The 19,379-nt window shown below is 48.3% G+C and overlaps 1 protein-coding gene across 1 annotated transcript in view; it reads right to left on the bottom strand.

Moving 5' to 3' along the window:
- The window catches only part of TMEM160 (transmembrane protein 160), a 59,383-nt gene extending 41,086 nt beyond the window's left edge, over positions 1-18,297 (bottom strand). Inside the window, exon 1 of the mRNA XM_086938468.1 lies at positions 17,991-18,297. Coding sequence (XP_086794594.1) covers positions 17,991-18,261 — 271 coding nt within the window. The 5' untranslated portion in view covers positions 18,262-18,297. The remainder of the gene's footprint in view (positions 1-17,990) is intronic.
- Between the last annotated feature and the right edge of the window lie 1,082 nt (positions 18,298-19,379).

Raw genomic sequence — 19,379 nt, 5'->3', positions numbered from 1 at the left:
GATTGAACACCAACAAGCCTTACCAAATGCAACCCACGCAGGCAGAGCCAACAAGTCACGGTGAGGACTAGCAAGGTCCTGGACACTCTCCAAGCTATGGGGAGTCAGGGCACATCTGGAGCAACCAGGGAAGACCAAGAGAAATCAAAGTTACCTTCACAGGGAACCACAGGCCATCGGACCAGGGATCCCGAAGGGACCTCGAGCTGACTCACGAAATACCAGCCCACGGAACACTCGTGGAGTGTAGGCCGGAAATCTTCAGTGCAATTACTGCTAGGGTCAGGACTACACATAGCCCAAAACACAGCCTCAGGGATCGCCAAAAAGCATATGCTGCTGCAAAAGTACACAGGGGTTCGGGTTGCACGGTCCCCACGAGGGATACTGTTCTCAGAATTGCTGAGGGGGCAGATCAACCTCAGGGATGCTCAGAAACCCACCTCCTGTGTTGTCCTCAGGAGCTCGGGAGATGAAAACCGGTCAGATGTGTTAAAAGTGCCTGCCTTGCAGGGGAGTAACTCATTTACTCCAAGGGAGATTCTTCAGTCATCCAGCGTAGTGTAGATTGTCGAAGTACTTGGTTTCTGCTTGCAGAATTTAGTCCAAGTAACATCTGAAGTACTGTAGTCAGGGTTCCTACTTTATACCCAAGGAAGGGGTTGGACAAACTCTGGGGACCAACCTGTGGGAGGGTCAGGACAGAAAGGTGGTTACACCCATGTCCTTTGTCCAGTTTTGCACCAAAGCAGGAGCAAATGGCTCCTGCAACCGGATTGAACTGGACTATGCACAGAGACACCAAATGTGCCCCCTGTGCAGGCGTTCAGGCACTCTCAGAGGGCACCCACCCAGCCCCAATACACTAAATCCTGTCTGGGAGGTGGTCACACCTCCCTGTGACAGGAAACCTATTGTCAAGCCTTTCCCTGCTCGAGCTCAGCTCAGCAGCTGGAGGGCAGACGCATGTCTGTGGCTGGCAGCATCCATTTTGTGATGCCCAGGTTGAGAAAGCTAGTACCGGGTAATTTAGTGATCCACAGTAGTGGATCTACTAGGGAGGGATCATACACCTGGTGTGGAGGTATGATTCCAAGGTGTTTGACACGACATGTTTCTAAGCAGCCGTTTTAAAGTTAGTGTTTACCGTGAGGTTATAATGCACTTAAATATATATGGTTGGCTGCATCACAAACAACCCCGGAAAATAGGTTCCGAAGGCTGCAGAGGCGCTCTGCTCATGCAGGAGCAGCCTCTCACATAAAACCCTGCACTCTGCCTTTAGGATTGATAAGACCTGCAAAAGGGGTGACTTATGGGTTTATATGTACAGTGATTTAGAATAGATATAATGAACCTATATTGAAGTAAGGGGTGCATGCACACCCTTACACAGACTGCAGTAGCAGACCTGTGGTGTCAGTTTGAATGGTCTCTCAGGGATGGCATAATACATGCTGCAGTCCCTGGGAGGCCACTGGGGGACCTATGCCCTGGGTACATGGTGTACCACATACTAGGGACTGATAACGGAACCCCAGTATCCAATCTGGAGTGTACCTAAAAGTACATGCAATCAATTTAAAGGAGAGAACAGTTTGACTGGGGTCCTGGTTAGCAGGATCCCAGTCAGTCCAAGTCAAAAACCGTGATACATCAGCAAAAAGTGGGGGTAACTAGAAGCAGCAGATCCTAGTCTCCTACACTAGCCAGACTCCAGGGTGACCACTAAGGAGGGGACAGTGGCCCCCGGGGTGGGGGCACGAGCAGGCAGGGGAGGGCTGGGTCCAGAACGGGAAGCCAGCCAGCATCTACGCCCTTCCCAGAGTAACCCCCGCTACAACCACAAAACTGTTAGGGCTGGCCCATCTCATCCCACTAAAATAGGGAGGAAGAAGGAGTTCATAGACATTTTCTTACTGCTGGAAGTGTGCCAGGCAGACTTAGCGGCGCAAGACAAAAAGGACAATGGCCGGTGGGACCGCCACAAGCCCAGAGTAGAAAGATCAATAGAGAATTGGCTGAAAGCTTTCAGAACACTCCCTCTCCCCTACACTCTTCAATCAGTTTATGGAACCACTCACTGGAGCTTCTCAACTCCTCAAACATCCAATATCACATGTACGCTGACTACACACAGCTCTACATTAAGGTCGACTCTCTTGAAGACATCAAGTCCCTTAAGTCAACGCTCCAAAAAACACAGATCTGGCTGGCAAACAACCATTTAAAACTTTAACCAAAAACTGAATTTCTCCTTATCGCTCCCCCCAAACAGACACGATCCGCGAATGGATGCAGCACCTAACTGCACTCGATTGTCAACCTCGCATTATTGATTCTGAGAAATCCCTAGGATAACGTTCTAAACATACAGAAACACATCAGCGTTGCAACTAAAGCAGACAATTTTCAGATGAACACACTGAGAAGACTGAAACCATTCATACCCGCGAATGACTTTAAAGAGGCAGTCCAATCCCTAGTAATTCCCAGAGTGGATTATGGGAGCGTCGCTCTCTGCGGCCTTCCCAGATCAACAACCGCTTCGCTAAGAGCCTCAATCAATACAGCTGCTAGACTCATCACAGGCTCCAAAAGAAACTGCCACATTTCCCCCGACCTCCGTGCCCTCAACTAGTTACCTTTTGAGGCCAGAATCCATTTGAAAATCGCATGCGTGACTCACAAGGGATTGCACCAAAAAACACTGAGCTATCTTGTCGAGAAACTAGTACTATCGGGTGGTAGCAGAACCACTAGGAGCTCTGATAATCTTCTACTAAAATCGCACGTTTTTCCAAGACAAAAACTTACAATCGTACCTTCTCAGGAATGGCCCGCAGGATTTGGAACGCCTTGCCCCCAGAAACAAGATTAAATCCGTCCGCTGCTTTTTTCATAAAAGAAGTGAAAGCGATCTTGTTATCTGGATTCACCTGAACTTTCTTATATATTCTTGCTGATATGTGCTAGTCGCTAACTTTCACCATGAATGTATTCGCTTAATTCATTGTATTCTTATGTGTTTGTCAATCAACTGTAAGTGCCTTGTAAAGCGCTCTGATACCCGCAAGGGTCTTGTTCGCGCTATACAAAACTATCAATATAAATCAAAATAAATAGCATGCGTTTTCATTCAGAAGTTCCCCCAGAGCGCAGCATCACTAATTTTATATGAGTAGAAAGTGCATGAGGCACAGAAGCAGTATCGGGGAGATGCATGGCTGAGATATGATGAAGGTTTCTGAGAGAAGATGTAGGTGTGGGTGATAAATTGATGGGATTGCCAGGACATGGAAGGGTTCACGACGCACATGGTGGCAGCCAGGGCAGGTGTCAGCAGCAAAGAGAGCATTTTTCATCCCTACTGGAGCAAAGGCAAAGAGGAAGGGTGGAGACAAGGGTCCAAAGGGAAGAACCGAGGCAATAACAAACCAGAGAAAATGTGGTGGAAGTTTGAAAAAGACGATTGTAAATGGGGGGGGAGGGGAGGGAAAGAGTCAAGCAGGTTTCAGCATGCGTGCAGGGATTACGGGTGGAATCACCCCGCAATCCAATGTAATGCAGGCCCCAGGGGCAGGGGCCTACAGAGGAAAAACAGTTGCAAGGGAATGAGGTATAGCGGCAACATCCCCCCACCCATGGAAAACAGAGGCCCATACAAGTGGTTCCTCCTGTCCCCGGACCTTGAGGAGGCTGGGTCCACGCAGGAACAAAAATAATTGCAAAGACAAGGAAGTATATTCAATGCAGATTAAGAGAGCAATAGCATAACAATGATTTTGCAAATGTATAAACGTGTGATGTTGAATAAACTGCAACCTTTTTTTCTGCACCTAAGCCCTCCGTCAGTGGTTTTATTTGATGGGCATGAGGGACACGGTTATTTGAAGCAAGGGGGGGGGGGGGGGACGTTAACTCGCCTCCTGGAAGGGGTTGTAGGACGGGGAAGGTGAAGCCTGCCATTAGGGGCCCAGGGAAAACGCCAGCCGGGGTGTAAAGCTCCTCCCCCACACATTTAAAACAGCCCGCTCGAAAGGGGGCGACCAGGACTGGTCAAGCACGAAACCCTCCCCCAATCAGGAGGCCGAACAGACAAGGCGAGGGGGGAAAAGTAGGGGGCAACAGGCCCTAGTGGCCACCCCCCCCTTCCCAATAGCAGACAGAAGAAGGAATCCTACCCACCCACACCAGAACGAACAGGCGTCGCAGCTGCAAGGGTAGAGGTGAGGCAGAAGGAACACAAGAAAGGTAGAAACAAAGAGAATTAGTAAAAGGTAGAGGGAAGGCTCACACGGTGACCTTGGGATGCCTCACGGCAGAGGCACTGAGGGAGCCAAGGGCGGCCTACAGCCATGTAAAGAGTAGATGTGATGCTCCCACAGGACCCTTGGGGTGCCTCACGGCTAGGGTACCGAGGGATCAAAATGGAATGACTCAGCCTCATGATAGATAGGGTAGATGCTCAAGCAAACGGCAGAGACCCCAGGGAGCAGGGAGGGCCCATAAAAGGGCAGGGCAAGCGGGACGGCACGTACAGCCAGGGCAGGTCCCAAATTCGTAGTAAGTTGAAGCCTTGACCCGGGAAACAGAGGCCCAGACAGGTGGCCCCTCCCGTCCCCGGAACATGAAGAGGCGGGGTCCACGCAGCAACAAAAATAATAACAAATTGCAAATGTATAAACGTGTTATGTTGAATAAACTGCGACTTTTTTTTGGTAACAAAGCACTCTGTCAATGTTTTTATTTGAGGGGCATGAGGGACGCAGTTGTTTGAAGCGAGGGAGGGGGCAACTCGCCTCGTGGAAGGGGTTGAGGAGAGCAAAAAATGTGGCATGTTACAAATTATTAGGAAAAGTAAGCAGCTGATTGGGAGAATTAAACTGAGAATTGAGTAAACTTGTGTGAGTGGAGGCAGAGTTGAAAAGGTAAATTAAGCTTTATCAGTTGGAAAGTTAAAATAAGATTTATCAGCAGAAATATGAACAACCAAACTCTTTACATTTAAGTGTTGCTGAGCATTAAATGGCTGGTACGTTAATAGTGAGGGATTACAGAAAGCGCGCAAGAGCAGTTCACTGAGGCAGCATTCCCTCCCACATTCTTTAGACTAAGAATTAAAACATACAGATAGTAGTATCTGACGCAGTAAAATATTGGCGGAGAGGGATCTAATGTGGTGGGACTAAGGCTGTCACATGTGCGGTACCCTCAATTGACTATTGCATGAGCTTTGCAGGGGCAGGCTTGCACTGCAATTCCTTTAAAAAACGTTGGTTTGGGTGACAACTCAACGTACTGGTTGGAATTAAGCTTCCATATTGAAGTGCTTATTTAAGGGGAGTATTCGAAGTTTCATCTGTCTACAGTGCTCCACTTACACCTGTTTTTTTCCTCTCTTTCACCAGAACAGTCCTATGGACTTTACCATCCACTGTTCCTCACCTCACACTTCCCTTCATTATCTTCAATGGAACTTTTCAACTATTCCAGTTATCAAACTCACGCAAGCTCGCCATCTATTTCAGAGAACTTTCAGCGATGCGCCCCAGCCAGCTGTCCTTTACACCTGGCAGGGCATGCCAAGAGACCGGTCTTACTGCAAAGCAGTGGGGTTGTTCCGTCACATATAATTTTACACCTACTTCTTAAAATCTTGTGCTAGCTTTGAAACGTGCTGGAAAACAAAGGTGCCAGGCAAAAATGGATTTCCGCTTCTGACAAGGTTTCCCAAGGTACTAGGTCTTACACTGTGTGCAACCCTTTTCAAGTATATTATGAACTTTGGTATTGCTCTGGCTGAAATTATAATTAAAAGGAAGGATTACATCAAGACCAACCTACAGGCCATTTTATCATCAATAAGCCACAAAAGTTGTAAATAAACTGGAAAATGTCGCACTTTAAAATAGAAAGTTCTGAATAGGGAGCTACCCTTTCTAACAGGAAAAGGATTGGGTCAACAATCATGCAAAATACAGAGCTCCTTCTCCTGGATTTAATAAATCGTGAGTGATGTACATCCCTAGGGGGACGTTCTCATTGGAAAACAAGGGATTTGCAGTATTGTACGGGTTACCAAATTTACAACTAAAAAATCTGTTGGACCCACAAGTACTATGGAAACCTCATGCACATGGACAAAAGTTTTTTTTTAAATGTCATTCATTTATTTTATAAAAGTTAAAAATTCATAATAACACAGAACTGTTATATGAAACAACAAGAAATACACTTTCAATTTTTGCAAAAATATACACTCAAATGTTAACAAGCATTTGCAATGCAATGGTCTCGGCATCATTAAAGGTAGAGCTATTGGCATTGCTCATGACATTTCTTTTTTTTTCTTTAAATCATAAATAAATGGCATTGTCATTTACATTGCCAATACACACCACTCTGCACTCAACAGCACACACCACTCTGCACCTGCACTCACTACTCTGCGCACTCACTACTCTGCGCACTCACTACTCTGCGCACTCACTACTCTGCGCACTCACTACTCTGCGCACTCACTACTCGGAATATGAGATAGAAACAGAAAACTGTTATTACCAATAAAATGTAGGGTTGGACGACCTGTTCCCAGCATGCCTTGAAGATGCAAGGCCCGTTACATGTATTCTACTCTGTTCTTGTCCCGTTCACCCTGTCTCTTTGTAGAGAGCCACCCATTGGCATCATAGGATGAATGAAGCGCTTTGTCTAGGGCCAAATACTGGTATTGATTTTTCAGCTCAATCTTACTTCAGGCAGCTGCTCCACTATCTATTAATATGATGTATAACGTGCAATGTGCCATCTGAGATGTGCAGTGAGCGGGAAGGACACAGCACTGTGGAGAGGAAAACAGAATACGATGGCAACTCTATCCCACAGTCCTGCAGTCACAAGCAAACACAAAGGTGTGTCTCACTACAAAAGAGCTCACAGGATGTCACAGTGATTCACTGCAGGACTGTGGCTGCAACTCTACAGCAACTGCACCAACTCAATGCCAAAGGCTGTCGCAGGAGCAAAGAAGACTAATGTAGTGCAAAGCCATACACTGCAGCTACAAAGGGTGGCAGGACCATGTCAACACTGCCCCATTGTAGCCAAAGAGGAATAGATACAGACAAATAAAGAAAAGCACAAATTCCTCACAGTCAAAACAAGCGTATGACAGTATTTATACATAGAAGTAAGATTATAAAGACAGAGCATTACCTAACCAAGTACTGTAGTCATAGCAAACACGACCTTCCCTCACATAAATACATGGCCAAATGGATACAGCAAACCAGGAGTTTAAAGCACACATGACCTTTCAAAGCAAACATGCTACAAAGAGACACCAAGCAACACGCTAAATCTCTCCACCAGCTCAACACTGAGAACACTTGAGAAAGAGATATCTAATTAATCCAACACAGCACGGAAATAAGACAGAATGGCTTATCCCATCCTTACATATTGCACTAGCAACTAGAACTCAACAGGCAAACAGAACAAAAGCCAGTGTCGTTGTTAGAGTGGCGTTGTGAGTCTCGTCTACATGCAGATGGAGACGCTTTCATTTAGCAGCCAAATATAAAATAACTCTTACTGCCCCCGGAATTCCGCCGCGGCCGCACCGGAAGTCAGGCAAGGTCGCCTGTGACGGGGGCAGAGCCGCGTCCGGACCGGAAGAGGAGGCAGGCGAAGGAAATGCGTGGAGCGGCCCGGGGCTCCTGCGAGCGTGGAGAGCCCCGGGGCCGACAACAGGACGTTGCACACGTGTTGCGGGGCACCCTTGACCAAGAGGGAGTCCCGGGAAAGGAGCTACCAAGAGCCGCAGCGTCAACTCTCCCTGCCGGTGCGGAGAGCGGAGTCCCCCAGATTGCCACAGTAAGTTAAAGGGGAGAGGGGGGGGGGGGGGGGGCGGTGCGTGTGTGTGTGTGTGTGTGTGTGTGTGTAAGTGCGTGCGTGAACGCTTCTGTTTCTATGTATGCGCATGCGGGTGTTGTGTGGGAGCCTCGCGCAGCGCTCGTACTTATGCGCGTGCCAGTTTAGATTCGCCTGCGCGCGGCCAGGAGTGTCTCCTGGGAAGCACACTCGCTGACAAAAGATCTCGGCGGAGACACGCTTCCGCGCGGCTAGCCGAGACCTAAAAAGAGTTATGAGATTAAAAAATGCTGTTATAGCATTATCTACATCAACATGTTAAAACATCACATTTATTGGTCAAACGATGATAAAGGAACAAACTGTTGACGCGGCGTTTCGGTGCCCTTTTTTTGTTCATGCACCTTCTTCAGGACTCGTTCCCTGTATTGTCACATCTACAAAGATCACAGTACATTTCATTAGGTCCCATTCCATTATAACATCAAATACACTTAGATTGCTACATCTTTTTTGCCCTAATATTTGGTAACCCTCACACATTACATTCCAAGGTTCATTTATATTATTCTAATGCATCTCTAGTTTACTGCATATTTTCTTAAGGATTTATATCAAGGACATATATCATGGTCTTACACTCTAGATACATGTTGGATGTTTATTTAATTAGCATCAAGGGCTGTTTGCCTTATTAACTATTAACTATGCAGTCCCACCCACATGTTGACTTACCCAGGTGGATTAATCTCCTGGATCTGTTGTGTCAGTCTCAATGAGCCTGTTTCTATCCTGTTAGAAAGGGTAGCTCCCTATTCAGAACTTTCTAGATCTCTAAGCACAGTTTCTTAACTGGGGAGTTTTTGTTCTCTCTTCCTCACGAAAAAGTGAGGTGTGATTCATCACACGGTGGTCCAAAAATTAACAAATGGACACCTTCAAAGTATTTAGTTTTTCAGAAGATCAATTTAACAAATTAGTTAACTGTCCAGATAAAAACATCAATACAATAACAACAACAAATACTGACGTAGAACAATGGAAGGAACTTTGGAACCATAAGAAAAAGATAATTAGGACCGAACTACACTCAGACTTCCTAATACAATATTGTAAAACGGGAATGATACCCAAAGGACTACAGGTTAAAAATGAACCAAGCCTTTTTGTAAAAAACGAAAAGTTCCTAGAGACATGGACTATTATAGCTAATAGATGCAGTAGGGATTGGCTTCTATTAATTATTGAGACAGCACAAGCCACCCTAATCATAGAAAGAACAGAACTAGATGAAATGGAGAGGAAACTTAGGGACAACACTACAGTGGAGGACGCCAAACAAAAGTTAGAAGAGATACAAAGGGACTTGGATAGCTACAAAGACTACCTAATAAATAAAAAGAGTAATAAATTTAGGAAAGACCTTAACCAGTACAAACAGGAATTAGTCTACCCTTATATACAAAAAGATTATTTCGACAGACCTAGGGAAGACTGGTCCAGTAAAAACAACTGGCAATCTAACAAACGGAATGGCCCGAGAAAGGCAGTAACATTCTCCGACACATCCTACACCAGTAGTGAGTCAGAAAATGAAACGACTTCAGTAAATCAAACTGAAAAAGAAAGAGATATGCCACAAAAACAAGCCAGAGATAGTCTCATTTTTTTAGACCGACACAAGGGAAATCAAATGAAAATATCAGATTGACATTTGCGGAAATAATAATCCTATAATTAAGAAGAGGTCCCAACAAAGAACGAAAATTTAAAATGATCTTGTTATGACATCAGAAACATGGATAAATTAAAACAAATAGAAGAGGCAACCATCCTTTCGCCTTTCCCACTAAAATGGCGCGCGATATATGTAAACACAACGAGCGCCGGCCACGATGGGACCTAGTGGTTTAGTATGGATATAAAATAATACTGATCAATAATGAGATTCATGTATATAACAACTAAAACATTTAGATGCTTACATAGAGTTAAAAATAATCGCCGCGATTAAAGAAAGGTCGACTGCCCGATCCAAAATGGCGCTAACGAGCAAAGTCCGCTTCGGGACACCGGGCTTACAAAAACGCCTCGGCAACTGGGTGATGGCAACCCTGAAGGCGAAATGCGCCAATTGAGAAGTAATAACAAAAGGAAAATATAACTAGATAAATCCCATTTTGAAATAATAATGACGTTCACGAGATGAGTAACGACCAGACATCCAGTCAATACAAATAGGATCGGATGACTAAAAATCATTCAAACAGCAAATTTAGGGCAGAATAGTACGCAACATAAACTAAACAGGCCGGCTGCCACCACAAATGTAAACAAATGGACACACTAAAAGATGGCGGCTGAAAAATCTAAATCGAACCAACTAGCTAACAACAAATAGAGTCCAGGTGGAAAGAATGAACTAATTAACATGGATATATAAACCAGAGACAGGATGGGAGTTAACCAGTTCCAAAAAAAACCCGGAGGAGAGGAAGGCGCCACTCAGTTCAGCTACCTCAATCAAGTAAGTAGGATAAAAAGAGGGGGCTCTACTTAGAAAGAGAGTAGGCACAAACAATTTATAATTTTCCCTATTTTCTTATCTATTTGTGTTTCTAGAGTTGTCAGCTAATTTTAAAAAAAGCTCCAACCGAGATACTGCAGAATCCAAAGAATTGGACAAATAAGAGAGTGAAGTAAACATAAAGTAACTCCTTGTTTAACCAGTGAGGTAAGAATATCACTGTAAATATGAGACACAGTACCAGGTGAACAAGAATGACTTAGATTAAGTACATGCATTGTCTCTTAGATAAAGCAGCTACAAAGACAGAAGAAAAGGTAGCTCCCAGAGGCGTTCTTCCCACCACGCAAAGGGATAAGGAAAGAGGACCGGTAAGAACTGAGAATATCAGTATGTCTGACTGATGTAGGGAAAAGTGTAGAATTACAAAAGTATGTCTCTTACCCAATTAGGATTGAAGTGGGTCCATTCCATATAAACAGAGTGAAAACCCGTAAATACCAACATATAAGGTAAAAACCAGTACCGTAGGTTTTCCTATGAACGACTATATAAGATAGAACCAGGAATTAAACGAAAAAGTTTTTCGTTCTAGCACAAACAAAGATACAGTGAAAAGAGCGGATAGAAACAGGCTCATTGAGACTGACACAACAGATCCAGGAGATTAATCCACCTGGGTAAGTCAACATGTGGGTGGGACTGCATAGTTAATAAGGCAAACAGCCCTTGATGCTAATTAAATAAACATCCAACATGTATCTAGAGTATAAGACCATGATATATGTCCTTGATATAAATCCTTAAGAAAATATGCAGTAAACTAGAGATGCATTAGAATAATATAAATGAACCTTGGATTGTAATGTGTGAGGGTTACCAAATATTAGGGCAAAATAGATGTAGCAATCTAAGTGTATTTGATGTTATAATGGAATGGGACCTAATGAAATGTACTGTGATCTTTGTAGATGTGACAATACAGGGAACGAGTCCTGAAGAAGGTGCAAGAACAAAAAAAGGGCACCGAAACGCCGCGTCGACAGTTTGTTCCTTTATCATTGTTTGACCAATAAATGTGATGTTTTATCATGTTGATGTAGATAATGCTATAACAGCATTTTTTAATCTCATAACTCTTTTTAACATTTGAGTGTATATTTTTGCAAAAATTGAAAGTGTATTTCTTGTTGTTTCATGTAACAGTTCTGTGTTATTATGAATTTTTAACTTTTATAAAATAAATGACATTTTAAAACAAGCACTGGCGTTGCCAATAGGTCTCGCAGTAGGAAAGTTGGAGCTATTGGTTTTGTAAATGACAAAGCCCTTTATGTTTTAAAAATGATAAAAAAATAAAAGGCATTGTTATTTGCAATTGTAATGGCTCCAACTTTCCTACTGTGATACCTATTGGCAACGTGAGTGGTGTTGCGTGTGTGAGTGGTGTTGCGTGTGTGAGCGGCGTTGCCTGTGTGAGCGGCGTTGCCTGTGTGAGCGGCGTTGCCTGTGTGAGCGGCGTTGCCTGTGTGAGCGGCGTTGCCTGTGTGAGCGGCGTTGCCTGTGTGAGCGGCGTTGCGTGGATGAGCGGCGTTGCGTGGATGAGCGGCGTTGCGTGGATGAGTGGCGTTGCGTGGATGAGTGGCGTTGCGTGGCGTTGCGTGGATGAGTGGCGTTGCGTGGATGAGTGGGGTTGCGTGGATGAGTGGGGTTGCGTGGATGAGTGGGGTTGCGTGGATGAGTGGGGTTGCGTGGATGAGTGGGGTTGCGTGGATGAGTGGGGTTGCGTGGATGAGTGGGGTTGCGTGGATGAGTGGGGTTGCGTGGATGAGTGGGGTTGCGTGGATGAGTGGGGTTGCGTGGATGAGTGGGGTTGCGTGGATGAGTTGCGTTGATGTGGGAGTGGCGTTGCGTTGGTGAGTGGCGTTGCGTTGGTGAGTGGCGTTGCGTTGGTGAGTGGCGTTGCGTTGGTGAGTGGCGTTGCGTTGGTGAGTGGCGTTGCGTTGGTGAGTGGCGTTGCGTTGGTGAGTGGCGTTGCGTTGGTGAGTGGCGTTGCGTTGGTGAGTGGCGTTGCGTGGGTGAGTGGCGTTGCGTGGGTGAGTGGCGTTGCGGGGGTGAGTGGCGTTGCGGGGGTGAGTGGCGTTGCGTGGGTGAGTGGCGTTGCGTGGGTGAGTGGCGTTGCGTGGGTGAGTGGCGTTGCATATGTGAGTGGCGTTGCATATGTGAGTGGCGTTGCATATGTGAGTGGCGTTGCGTGGGTGAGTGGCGTTGCGTGGGTGAGTGGCGTTGCGTGGGTGAGTGGCGTTGCGTGGGTGAGTGGCGTTGCGTGGGTGAGTGGCATTGCATATGTGAGTGGCATTGCGTTGGTGAGTGGCATTGCGTGGGTGAGTGGCGTTGCGTGGGTGAGTGGCGTTGCGTGGGTGAGTGGGGTTGCGTTGGTGAGTGGCGTTGCGTGGGTGAGTGGCGTTGCGTGGGTGAGTGGCGTTGCGTGGGTGAGTGGCGTTGCGTGGGCGAGTGGCGTTGCGTGGGTGAGTGGCGTTGCGTGGGTGAGTGGCGTTGCGTGGGTGAGTGGCGTTGCGTGGGTGAGTGGCGCTGCGTGGGTGAGTGGCGCTGCGTGGATGAGTGGCGTTGCGTGGATGAGTGGGGTTGCGTGGATGAGTGGGGTTGCGTGGATGAGTGGGGTTGCGTGGATGAGTTGCGTTGATGTGGGAGTGGTGTTGCTTGGATGAGTGGCGTTGCGTTGGTGAGTGGCGTTGCGTGGGTGAGTGGCGTTGCGTGGGTGAGTGGCGTTGCGTGGGTGAGTGGCGTTGCGTGGGTGAGTGGCGTTGCGTGGGTGAGTGGCGTTGCGTGGGTGAGTGGCGTTGCGTGGGTGAGTGGCGTTGATTTGGGAGTGGTGTTGCTTGGATGAGTGGGGTTGCGTTGGTGAGTGGGGTTGCGTGGGTGAGTGGGGTTGCGTGGGTGAGTGGCGTTGCGTGGGTGAGTGGCGTTGCGTGGGTGAGTGGCGTTGCGTGGGTGAGTGGCGTTGCGTGGGTGAGTGGCGTTGCGTGGGTGAGTGGCGTTGCGTGTGAGTGGCGTTGCGTGTGTGAGTGGCGTTGCGTGTGTGAGTGGCGTTGCATGTGTGAGTGGCGTTGCGTGGGTGAGTGGCGCTGCGTGGGTGAGTGGCGCTGCGTGGGTGAGTGGCGTTGCGTGGGTGAGTGGCGTTGCGTGGGTGAGTGGCGTTGCGTGGGTGAGTGGCGTTGCGTGGGTGAGTGGCGTTGCGTGGGTGAGTGGCGTTGCGTGGGTGAGTGGCGTTGCGTGTGAGTGGCGTTGCGTGTGTGAGTGGCGTTGCGTGGGTGAGTGGCGCTGCGTGGGTGAGTGGCGCTGCGTGGGTGAGTGGCGCTGCGTGGGTGAGTGGCGCTGCGTGGGTGAGTGGCGCTGCGTGGATGAGTGGCGCTGCGTGGATGAGTGGCGTTGCGTGGATGAGTGGCGTTGCGTGGATGAGTGGCGTTGCGTGGATGAGTGGCGTTGCGTGGATGAGTGGCGTTGCGTGGATGAGTGGCGTTGCGTGGATGAGTGGCGTTGCGTGGATGAGTGGGGTTGCGTGGATGAGTTGCGTTGATGTGGGAGTGGTGTTGCTTGGATGAGTGGCGTTGCGTTGGTGAGTGGCGTTGCGTGGGTGAGTGGCGTTGCGTGGGTGAGTGGCGTTGCGTGGGTGAGTGGCGTTGCGTGGGTGAGTGGCGTTGCGTGGGTGAGTGGCATTGCATATGTGAGTGGCATTGCGTTGGTGAGTGGCATTGCGTGGGTGAGTGGCGTTGCGTGGGTGAGTGGCGTTGCGTGGGTGAGTGGGGTTGCGTTGGTGAGTGGCGTTGCGTGGGTGAGTGGCGTTGCGTGGGTGAGTGGCGTTGCGTGGGCGAGTGGCGTTGCGTGGGTGAGTGGCGTTGCGTGGGTGAGTGGCGTTGCGTGGGTGAGTGGCGTTGCGTGGGTGAGTGGCGCTGCGTGGGTGAGTGGCGCTGCGTGGATGAGTGGCGTTGCGTGGATGAGTGGGGTTGCGTGGATGAGTGGGGTTGCGTGGATGAGTGGGGTTGCGTGGATGAGTTGCGTTGATGTGGGAGTGGTGTTGCTTGGATGAGTGGCGTTGCGTTGGTGAGTGGCGTTGCGTGGGTGAGTGGCGTTGCGTGGGTGAGTGGCGTTGCGTGGGTGAGTGGCGTTGCGTGGGTGAGTGGCGTTGCGTGGGTGAGTGGCGTTGCGTGGGTGAGTGGCGTTGATGTGGGAGTGGTGTTGCGTTGGTGAGTGGGGTTGCGTTGGTGAGTGGGGTTGCGTTGGTGAGTGGGGTTGCGTGGGTGAGTGGGGTTGCGTGGGTGAGTGGCGTTGCGTGGGTGAGTGGCGTTGCGTGGGTGAGTGGCGTTGCGTGGGTGAGTGGCGTTGCGTGGGTGAGTGGCGTTGCGTGGGTGAGTGGCGTTGCGTGGGTGAGTGGCGTTGCGTGTGAGTGGCGTTGCGTGTGTGAGTGGCGTTGCGTGTGTGAGTGGCGTTGCATGTGTGAGTGGCGTTGCATGTGTGAGTGGCGTTGCATGTGTGAGTGGCATTGCGTGGGTGAGTGGCATTGCGTGGGTGAGTGGCGTTGCATATGTGAGTGGCGTTGCGGGGGTGAGTGGCGTTGCGTTGGTGAGTGGGGTTGCGTTGGTGAGTGGGGTTGCGTGGGTGAGTGGCGTTGCGTGGGTGAATGGCGTTGCGTGGGTGAGTGGCGCAGCGTGGGTGAGTGGCGCAGCGTGGGTGATTGGCGCAGCGTGAATGAGTGGCGTTGCGTGGATGAGTGGCGTTGCGTGGATGAGTGGCGTTGCGTGGATGAGTGGCGTTGCGTGGATGAGTGGCGTTGCGTGGATGAGTGGCGTTGCGTGGATGAGTGGCGTTGCGTGGATGAGTGGCGTTGCGTGGATGAGTGGCGTTACGTGGATGAGTGGCGTTGCGTGGATGAGTGGGGTTGCGTGGATGAGTGGGGTTGCGTGGATGAGTTGCGTTGATGTGGGAGTGGTGTTGCTTGGATGAGTGGCGTTGCGTGGGTGAGTGGCGTTGCGTGGGTGAGTGGCGTTGCGTGGGTGAGTGGCGTTGCGTGGGTGAGTGGCGTTGCGTGGGTGAGTGGCGTTGCGTGGATGAGTTGCGTTGCGTGGATGAGTTGCGTTGATGTGGGAGTGGTGTTGCTTGGATGAGTGGCGTTGCATGGGTGAGTGTGGTGTTGCGTGGGTGATAGTGGGCTTGCGTGGGTGTGAGTGGCGTTGCGTGTCTGAAAGTGGTACTGTGTGGGTGAAAGTGGCACAGAGCCTTTGATGTGGCCTGGCGCAGGAGAAATGCTGCTGCTGGGAACAGATGGCCTGGCCGTGAAGCAGGGGGCGGGACAGCGCTGGGGAAGCCTGTGGGAGGGTGATTGATGCCTTGGATGTGGGGAGGGAGGAGAGCCTTTTGCGAGCCTTGTGCAGGAGAAATGCTGCTTAGGCTATTGCTATTGTAGGCGATGCGATGTGGGTAAGTATAGAGTGCAAGCATGGTGAAAGGAGATACGTGGAGGATGGGGGCAGGCTTGGGAAACAGAGTACGGCCGGCCAGAGTGCAGGCATGGTGAAAGGAGATGCGTGGAGGATGGGGGCGGGCTTGGGAAACAGAGTACGGCCGGCCTTAACAGAGATCTCCTTCCCAAAATGTCTAAATGACAACGCATTTCGTTTCACGCAGTATGCTGCTCTGTGAGCAAGGACACGCTGTACTCTGCAAATGTGGGAAAGTGGGCAATTTTATTTATGAAGCTTGCAGAAACGACAGGATGGGGGCGGGCTTGGGAAACAGAGTACGGCCGGCCAGAGTGCAGGCATGGTGAAAGGAGATGCGTGGAGGATGGGGGCGGGCTTGGGAAACAGAGTGCGGCCGGCCTTAACAGAGATCTCCTTCCCAAAATGTCTAATTGACAACGCATTTCGTTTCACGCAGTATGCTGCTCTGTGAGCAAGGACACGCTGTACTCTGCAAATGTGGGAAAGTGGGCAATTTTATTTATGAAGCTTGCAGAAACGACAGGATGGGGGCGGGCTTGGGAAACAGAGTACGGCCGGCCAGAGTGCAGGCATGGTGAAAGGAGATGCGTGGAGGATGGGGGCGGGCTTGGGAAACAGAGTACGGCCGGCCTTAACAGAGATCTCCTTCCCAAAATGTCTAATTGACAACGCATTTCATTTCACGCAGTATGCTGCTCTGTGAGCAAGGACACGCTGTACTCTGCAAATGTGGGAAAGTGGGCAATTTTATTTATGAAGCTTGCAGAAACGACATCACCATAAATTATACCATAAAAGATATATTTCTCGTGGCAAAATTGCAAAAACGTTTTACTTTTTCAAAAAGTCTAACACAATTCATTAAAATATTCGAAATCGTAAAAATAAATGTGACTCAAATAACAGATGAATGAATCAGCCTGCAGATTTCAAAGGACATTATTGTAGGCGATGCGGGTAAGCATAGAGTGCAGGCATTGTGAAAGGAGATGCGTGGAGGATGGGGGCGTGGAGGATGGGGGCGGGCTTGGGAAACAGAGTACGGCCGGCTTGCGGCCAGCCATGAATAATTAGGGGAGGAGAAGCCCTTTGATGTGCTGGGCTGGCCCTGAATGCGCGTGCTTGTTCACGTGAACTTCATGAAAACCGCGAGGCTGAAAGCCCTTTGGTTTGACTTGTGTTTTGCCGACATGAATTCTCGCTCCGCTCGATGCGCTTGCGCGCATCGATAGGTCGCGACACCTAAAAAACTTTAGTCCATGTGCATGAGGTTTCCATAGTACTTGTGGGTCCAACAGATTTTTTTGTTGTAAATTTGGTAACCCGTACAATACTGCAAATCCCTTGTTTTCCAATGAGAACGTCCCCCTAGGGATGTACATCACTCACGATTTATTAAATCCAGGAGAAGGAGCTCTGTATTTTGCACTTTAAAATAGTGCATCACGGGCCATACAACGTTTGCACGATGCTCGTTTGTGAAAATTCTCGCTTAAGTGCATTTGTTGTTTTCCTTTTCCGCCAAACAAAGCCCTGTATTTTCTCACATTGCTAGCCTCCAAACATCAAAAGACTGCATATGAAAACACACCCTACACAATATATTTCTAATGCAGGCAATGGTTAATTAAACTAAGATTTTAATTAATCATTTGAAAATAATGGTGCTAGATGACAAGTTTATAGTAACACGAGAACGAAGGTCGCACCTGCTATCTGTCCTAAATATAAACATTTAACTAGTGCACCAAAGACGAGTAATTTAAGGTGCATATATGTTTCTATATGAGGGGAGCCTCCTTATAGCTATATGGAGCTTTCAGGAATTGTGCACATCTGACACAATTCAAACAGAAAAGTCACAAACTGGACAGTTATGTCATGCATCAAATCTCGTTCACGCTCTCCTCTCCAAATATATAAGTCTCCGATACATACATCCCTCCTTTTCAGCACTTTCCGTCCCCAGGTCACCTATCTTTCGTTACTTTAGTTAGTAATCAGCCCCACGCAAAAACCGATTGATTTTGAAGGAAGTTTCCGTGCTCCCTAAACACTACTACCCTCACCGGTCTCATGGGCCTTCCTCAGCAGCCACGCATCAGCCTTGTCCAACTCGGATACAGGTGGCACACCACCGCCTCCAGCTCCCCGAGGGCCCGCCGAAGAACTGTGCAACCTCCTCCGGCCGCTCCGTTTAAAACCCAGCCGCAGTAAACTCCCAGCCCGCAGTAAAGCCGGTCTCCACCAGCCAGAGCCCGCCATCTTTGTGCGGAAGCGGAAAGCTGCACTGAAGCACCATGACAACACGCCTCTGAACCAGAGCACACAGAGGGCCATGCGACTGCCAGTCACTGTGTACCATGTGATCACCTGGGCTCTAGTTGTCATGAAAAGAGAAGAAAGATAACAACAAACCGAGCACTGCAGCAATGCTATATGTGGAAGCGGCGAGAAAGCTTGGTTTACGATATTTCTATTATGGTTATGGAACGTGTCCGGTAGCTTTTTGTGTATTTTTTAGAGGATATATAAGAAATGCAGATTTAATTGTCTAGCTGCAACGTAGCTGTCACTTTGTTTAGGTTCATGCGTAGGACAGTGCTTTAAATGGAAAAAAATAAGTGCTTGTACTCCTCAAATTGAGTTAGGGGTGTGGCTAGTGGGCGGGGCTAGGGGTGGGATATGATAAAATCGCACTTCTTCCATCTGATTTGTATTCATTTTGTATTTGCATTGTCCTTGTTGGTAGTCTCAAATTCCCCATATGTCCCTCTGCACATGTGACATAATACATGCTTAGTAATTAATAGGCAATTTGCTGTTATTTTACTACTAAAATATGTATGGAGCCCATTGCACTTATAGTGACCTTGACATATTCTGTATGGTCTTTGGCCAGAAATGTTTTCACACTGCTTAACACTGTGATTTTTAAACCTTCCTTGTCTGATCATGAGCCGCTGTTGTATTTAGCCAGCACTGAGTTGGGCAACCTATGTAGTATCTTGTGCCAGTGATATGGGGTCCTGGTTCATCTCTTTCAGACCTTGCCTCTGGAATTTCAGATCTTTGCTCGGTACCTTGTTTCTCACAGAGAACACAGACCACGAAAAGATCAGGATGAGCTCAAGAAGAATAGCTCTTAGTTCATAATGGCATGCTTGCAAAAACTTGTGAAACAGAGAGGAAACTTGTGAAACAGAGAGGAGACTTTTAGCTTTAACTTATATGAAATGAAATGAAATGAAAATAAGATTTGTAAAGCGCTACAGCTGCCCTAAGGGGTCCAGGCGCTAAGACTAAAAGAGTGCCATCAGATGAAAAAAGAACAAGGGTTCTAGTTACTGAAACAAAAAAGTTTTAAGCTGTTTCCGGAAGCTGGATAGATTGGGGTTGTTTCTCATGTGCAGAGGGAGGGTGTTCCATAACCTTGATACATTATAAGAGAAGGAACG

Source organism: Lissotriton vulgaris, chromosome 9, assembly GCF_964263255.1.
Source record: "Lissotriton vulgaris chromosome 9, aLisVul1.2, whole genome shotgun sequence".
Lineage (NCBI taxonomy): Eukaryota > Metazoa > Chordata > Amphibia > Caudata > Salamandridae > Lissotriton > Lissotriton vulgaris.
The sequence above is the reverse complement of the archived record's forward strand: the minus strand, read 5'-3'. Positions and strand labels throughout refer to the sequence as shown.